Here is a 7427-nt window from a genome sequence, read left to right on the forward strand (position 1 = left end):
GAAAACAGATTTTTTTCCCTGGCTGGAGAGTCCCTTTAATTGTGCACTGTTTTAATTGATCACTACAATGTTATACATTGGGTGTAAAGGGAATTACTGCATGCAAATGAATATAGATGAGCTATATGACATACCTTCCCTTTCTCCTCACATACTGTGAGCATCACTATATTCTTCACTTTCTGTTCCCAGATCATACGCCAGAAGTCATGAACAGACAACGGTGTGGGGGCTTGTGTTGCAATATATTCAGTGGCTCTGTTGAAACCCTGCATAAATAACAATTGTAAACTACGCCATTAGAAAGATGTGTGATATGTTTGAAAACAAGGCTCATGTATAAAGCTGGTGGTGTGCAGGCCAGATGTACACTACATTGCTTTCCAACTATTTTTGTCTGAATTTGCCTGCTAAACTCGCAGGATCTGCAATGCACAAGATGAGGCAACAAGAACTATAGGAATGAAGATAGAAGATAGAGAGGCACACAGACAGATGTGACAGATATCTCTTTCAAAACAAGTCTGGGTCTAAGCTATAGTGCCAATACGGAGAGAAAAAAACGGGTTGCAAGAGTATTCTGAGAACGGACAGCAGCTGAAATAGCCTGCCCTTCGGTGGGTCCCCGCTCAGAACTCAAGCTGGTTTTAGCTCATCTTGTGCCATTACAGAGAGAACATATCTGAAGCATATCAGACCCGTTTTTTGCTCTCCATAAGTTTAAAGGGTAACCCAGACGTGGACCCCTTGCTCACAGTGCCTAGAGAGATATCAGCTATGCCTCACTGATGATGCCTAACAAGGCTGAAACGATCGTCTGGGGTTGCTGTATCTCTCGTGCAGAGAGAACTTGCTGGCATTTCGGATCTGGACTGCCCGTATGGGTGGGACCAGTCTGATATGCTTCAGATATGTTCTCTCTGTAATGGCACAAGATGAGCTAAAACCAGCTTGAGTTCTGAGCGGGGACCCACCGAAGGGCAGGCTATTTCAGCTGCTGTCCGTTCTCAGAATACTCTTGCGACCCGTTTTTTGCTCTCTATAGTGCCAATACAACTTATCTGGCTCTGGATACTTTTATCTCCCAGTATGCACTGCTCAATGTATGCATTTAATCAAGACTCAATTTAAGTATTCCCGAGGATATCACACAAACACACTATATCAATAAGTAGCTCTCACCGCTATGTAATTTGCATTGATATATCCAGAATTCAGATCTCCATTCATAAGTGTCAGCTTCACCCGGGAATGATCATCTGGGGAGGAGATATAAGAGAAACCTGAAATATTTGAGATATAGATAATCTTCCTTGACAAAATATATATATATATATTTTTGACATTTTTTATTTTTGCAGTGCATATTAGTCTAACATCTGCGTGTGAGGTACCCCAACGGCAATACTCGAGCGTGTTTAATACATAGCTATAACAGTTGGGATTTCTAAAGTACATGCACAATTTTATATTTATGTGTTAGGCAAAATCATTAGGTTCACCGCTTAGTGTATGTGGGCAGGCTTAGTCATTAAGTTAGGGCATATGGAGTGGTATGTCCCAGGGGGTCACTGGAAAGCTGTGCAGCAAGGGGCAGAACTGGGCAGTCCAGAGGGGTTTTGGTGTGCGGTGGGGAATGACAGTCTTGTTCTCGAAAAATAAACCCCCTAGGATGGAGCTGCATAGTAGAGTGAGTGTCCGATCAGTTTGTGGGTAGTGGGTATCGTCGACACGACTAGGGCAGGCATAGGCAACCTTCGGCACTCCAGATGTTTTGGACTACACATCCCATGATGCTTTGCCAGCATTATGGGTGTAAGAGCATTATGGGAGATGTAGTCCACAACATCTGGGGTGCCGAAGGTTGCCTATCCCTGCACTAGGGTAATCCTCTTTCCCGTTTTGCCGGTCAGCCTATGCCTTGTATGGGTAAGGTGCAGGCCTGCGCTGGCGGACTGTAAGTTAGGTAGTTCTGGCCTCTTGGTGATGGGCCCTCATTATCAGGTTGGTGGGATGGCGGGCTGATGTGCATCCGCACGATTACTTGCCGCTTCCAAAGGGCTGTCGTTTTGCTCATGTTGCCACCTGACGGATCTCGGAGTACTGCACTCTGAAACGCGCGTAGGGTTTCCAGCGCGATTCCCATTAAGCACACCTCGGCACTCTGTCACTTCACTGTGCACATCACCAAGCACAATGTGAATCCTCTCTTTTTCACTCGCACTTGTTATTACTATAACTTAACAATTTATGCTGCCTCAGTTTAGAGTTGTATTTTAGAGCTACAGCGGTTAGCTAGCCACTTAGTGCAGAACACCCACGAAGGTGTTTATTAGCAGAATATAGGGTTATAGTTAGATCAGTTGTACATAGAGCAGCTTTTTTATTAGATCGCTCAGATTATTATTAACTCGCTGCTCTCTGGTCTCTATTGTATCCATATGTTACTTTTTCCCTTTACTGCTCTTATAATGGCACTAGCCATATCTGTTTGGTGACCTAGCTATTCCCTCCTCTATCCTGTGTGGTTTGTGTGGACAGATATATGTGTACAAATAGAATATTTGTAGCAGTTTGCACCATAGTTATTAAACTGCTACATTAGTTGCATTTGTATTCCCTCAATGCAACAGTAATTAAAGTTTATATGTAGTACTGTTGATTCAGGGTTCTTTGTGTCGCATTTATCGGCAATAGATTCTGGTTCCTGTGTACATATATATCTATAACCACCAGCATTGTAATATGCACGTTTGCATTTTATTTACTCTAACCAAGTATTAGGCAGTATATATTTAAATAAGTGTTCTTATTTTACACCTTACCAGCTTGCTTGGTAGTTACCCCCTTAAAGGGATACTACCGTAGCATATTGTCTTTTTTCTCGCTATACAGGTTTGCGTTCTCTGCTCTCAGTGGTCAGGTCCCGCCCCTGACAAAATATATTTTTAACAATACATACGGCATTATTTACTAAAGTAGGAATTCTAAATAAATTTCAAATTTCAGAGTAGCGGAACTGAAAATATTACTGGTTACTGAAATTATTTAGAAAATTGGAAAGACTAGATTGGCCGAATGGTTCTTATCTGCCGTCACATTCTATGTTTCTGTGTTTCTATGACTTATCGAATTTTTCCAGTTTTGGTATTTTTACCTTACATTTGAAATTCACTTTGAATTCTCACTTAATTGAATAGCCCTAGTTTTCATGAACGTATTTTGTAAAGTTCTGCAGTTGAGTAAAGATTGTTGATAATAATACAGGGAATGTCAGATGTAGAACTTCGTATTTATCCGTTATCCTGTTTAGTTCACACACAAAAAAAAGATTTACATTTGTGAGGTGCATTGTAATGCAATGCACTGGTTTGCAGATATTACTGGAGGCTCAAAGACCTAGTTATAGGCTCTTCTTCTACCACAGCCATGGCAATGAGTGTTCTGTTTGTTTAAGGGTTACTCAAAGCACCATGACCACTTCATTGATTTGAAGTGGTCATAGTTCCTGGAGTCTGTATGTGCAATGTTTTGCTATGAATTTCTGTACATACTGAGTTTATATGCTCTGCTGCCGGAGGTGTAACTCCACTGGGGCGTCATTAGACAGCCGGGAACAAGCATTCAAAGTGGCAAATGTTAATCCTGCGCAAATTTGGTATCTGGGGGGGCGGGGCCTGGGAGCAGAGCTGAACGGACGCCATCTCCATCAGCTCCCGACCTCGCAACGATTAACCTGTGAATATCAATATGAGGACACGCGACCCAACTCACCCCTGGCTTGCACAGACCTGAGCGACAACAAAACAAGACCTGCAAAAATGGATGCAGGAGATTCAATCCTTGCTGGCCACGGATATTGGTACTCTAAAGACGGATGTACGTCAAACCTCGGAGCGGGTGAGTGCCATGGAAGGGGACATACAATCACTAACCAGTGGGGCATCAAATATCACCGAAGCCCTGCAATCCCTGCAGACAGCCCACCAAGCACTAGCGACACAGGTGGCCACCCAGGAGGACCGCCTGCGTCACAATCATATTAAGCTTAGGGGAGTGCCGATAGGAATCACCTCAGAGGAGCTGCCCCACTTTATAAGAAGGCTTTTAATCACTATACTACCACCAGCTATGGCCAGAAAACTCACATTAGAGGGCATATTCCACCTGCCAGCAGGGAACAACACACCTGCCGCAGAGGCAAGAGACGTTATCCTGAAATGTGCCACAACACACGATAAGGCAGCAATAATGGCAGCAGTCAGAGGCAAGACTCCCCTACCATTCGAAAATTCCAACCTGTTTTTTTTCCAAGACCTGACTCGAGCGACACTGCACTGGAGAAGATCGATAAAGCACCTAACAAGCCGCCTGAGAACCGCAGGCATACAGTACAGATGGGGCATGCCGCGAACCCTGCTGATTACGCACAACGGAACCATCCACAGAGCCACATCGGAGAGAGACATACTTGCAGTCCTCACACTCCTGGGACTATCGGACGCTCTCCAAACAACTGCCCAGACAGGAACATCCCAGATGGGGGATCCAGCCACCACAAGTCCATTTACCCCCCGAGCCCCAAGCACAGACTCGGAAACCTGACACTGTCTGCAAGCGAAACTAGCCAACCAGGCTAATCGGGACTCTATTATACCTGCATACAGAACTGTTATTCTTTTAGTATAGCTGTTTTCGTTATTTCGTTATAACTGTTATAACCTGTGTTCTTCATCCACATGGTACACACACCCGGTGACGATCACACAACACCTCATTAACACAGGGAAACTCCAAACAAGCTCCCTACATCCCCCCACCCCCCCGTAGCTCCCCTAGGTTAGGGGCTCCCACTATCGTGGTAACAGACGTGACCTCACACTAAGGCTCCACCAAAGCCGACCAGCACATAAAGGGTGTTAACACCTCATATAAAACCACTGGTAGACTACCCTTGACTACTCATGACCACCACAAACTAGTGCACTTACACATAGCAATACGTAGCCTCACCAATGGTACAAACTTGTGACCCTAATGACAACGAGTAGAAATAAGGGCAAACACTATTCCATGAAGGGCTGCGCTAAAAAAGTTAAATACAGTGAAATACAGTGTATACCAGACCAAATGGTCACAATCCGATAATGACGGAAAACATAAGTCTCTAGAACCAAGTATCTATGAAATGGTTTTACATTGTGTATTTTAATAATAAAAGTGATTTTGGTTACCTTTTTCATAGGACCAACTCCTACTTTATTTGATATACTATTTTATTATTCCTGGCATTTTTATATTTTTTATTTACATATATATATTATTTTTTTTATTTTTTTATTTCCACTATATATTATTTATTATTATTTTATCCTATTCATATTACTATTTTTACCTCTCATACTCGGATCCTGAGCCAAAGAAATCCTAGGTGGGGATTATTCCACCAGCGCCTTATTAATAGAGCAGTATTTCCTGCTCTATACTTGTAAGTATATTTTATTTATTATTACTCTACATACCTTACCTACTGAGAGCACTATTGTTGTTTTCTATACATTTCGGAGTACCAAGGTTGGATTGACAGACGTTCCCTCCAGTATATCCTGGTAGCGGGGATCATACCGCTGCAACGCCTATAAGTCTAGAGCTGGTCCAAAGCTCCTACAAATGTGAGTGTATAATCATACTATTTTTTCATTTTATCCTTGGAGCCGCAATTCTTCACTATTGGCAGTTTGTCGTGTCTCCTATTTTGTCTCCACATATACGGATTATCCTACTACCCGGACGGATCAACTCCTGAGGACTGTACAGATATCCCACCAAGTCATATTAGTGAGACTATTTTTATTCATTTTTATTTTTAATTTTTCCATTGTATATATTTTTTACTATCTGCAAAGACTCTCTTCAAAGATATTTTTTCATAGATACTTGGTTCTAGAGACTTATGTTTTCCGTCATTATCGGATTGTGACCATTTGGTCTGGTATACACTGTATTTCACTGTATTTAACTTTTTTAGCGCAGCCCTTCCCCCCGTTTTTTATCTCCAGTCTGTTTTATTAGGGTTTTGTGGGATTCCCTAATTAGGGTTGCAGCTTTTTCTGTTATTTAGCGCAGACTCTTCTCTTTGTTTCACTATTCCATGAAGGGCTACAAACCCAGGAACATTTGTAAGCACTAATATCCGCAATTATTACGCAACATGTATAAAAAGAAAAATATGTGCTGACCAACTTGACTAAATACTGTGAAATGCATACTCTTATAACCTGGATTGCTTTATCTCCTGTATATGTCAATATAAAGCATGAAACCTAATAATGCACAAACAAAATAAAGAATTAAAAAAAAAATTGGGTATCTGGTACCAACTTGCTGTGTGTGCTGGCGTCAGATATCCAATGGCGGCACAGCCCATCCCTCAGTGCCACCCATGACTTCCCCTCAACTTGCACTCCTACCCCCACTAGTGGGGAGGAGTGACATCAGCTGTAGAGGATCTGGCTGCAGGGATCACTTGATCATTGGATAGAGGTGAGTTTTAGCTTTATTTAATTTTTTATTTTTAATGAGTGGGGGACAAACACAAAAAGTGTTACTCTAACAAAACCAGTGTTTTATGAAAACACTATGTGTTTGTTGAAGTAACCTTTTAATCAATGTTAAGCATTTGCAATTAATTACAGAATACACTTTTGTTGATGCAAAAGTTATTACGCACATGGTAGAATGTGTGGATATCGATTCTTCAGTGCATTAACTGGAAGTTCTGCTTCTATCTTTGGATGGCTGTTTCCAACCTCCTTCAACTCATGCAGAAGTAGAAATATAAACATTATTAGACAGTGAGGTATCTCAGTAGATCAATTCCCTGACTACAAAGCCTGTTCAAAAATGCATGGTCACAGGTTCAAATCCTGGCAAGGTCAATTCAGCCTTTCATCCTTCCAAGGTTGATAAAATGAGTGCCTTCAATTGGGTAAGAATAATATCTATTACAATTCCGCTGCTGATTTGGTTAATTACAAGAGTGGGTGCTGAACAGCACTCTGAGTCCCACAGGGAGATAGGAGCTATATAAATACTAGTTAGTATTAATCCCAGTTTTCTTGGAAAATTCTGAATTTATAGAGAGTTGTAATTCATAAACAGTAAGAGTGCTATTATTGACCATATTAATAGAGTGAATTGAGAATAATTAAAAAAAAAGTTTTGTTTCTAAGTTATACATGAATCTAAAGAACACACTATTTTCAGTATCAGATTTCTGAGCATGGAGAGTGTGTATTTAATGATTGTGTTGTCAAACATTTTCTAAATACAATTTATTGTTTGGAGATGACATGGAAAATCTACAGGGTTATTTGCTAAATGCAGGATTTTATCAATTCAGATAAAATCTGCTGAAAAGGGTGAAT

General features: G+C 41.3%; 1 protein-coding gene across 1 annotated transcript in view; it reads right to left on the reverse strand.

The window, feature by feature from the left end:
• The window catches only part of LOC134609396 (receptor-type tyrosine-protein phosphatase V-like), a 48577-nt gene extending 41732 nt beyond the window's left edge, over nucleotides 1-6845 (reverse strand). Inside the window, exons 1-3 of the mRNA XM_063453080.1 lie at nucleotides 6731-6845; nucleotides 1183-1259; nucleotides 135-269 (exon numbers count right to left, since the gene is read on the reverse strand). Coding sequence (XP_063309150.1) covers nucleotides 135-269; nucleotides 1183-1259; nucleotides 6731-6845 — 327 coding nt within the window. The remainder of the gene's footprint in view (nucleotides 1-134; nucleotides 270-1182; nucleotides 1260-6730) is intronic.
• Nucleotides 6846-7427: the final 582 nt, after the last annotated feature.

Source organism: Pelobates fuscus, chromosome 1 (assembly GCF_036172605.1).
Source record: "Pelobates fuscus isolate aPelFus1 chromosome 1, aPelFus1.pri, whole genome shotgun sequence".
Lineage (NCBI taxonomy): Eukaryota > Metazoa > Chordata > Amphibia > Anura > Pelobatidae > Pelobates > Pelobates fuscus.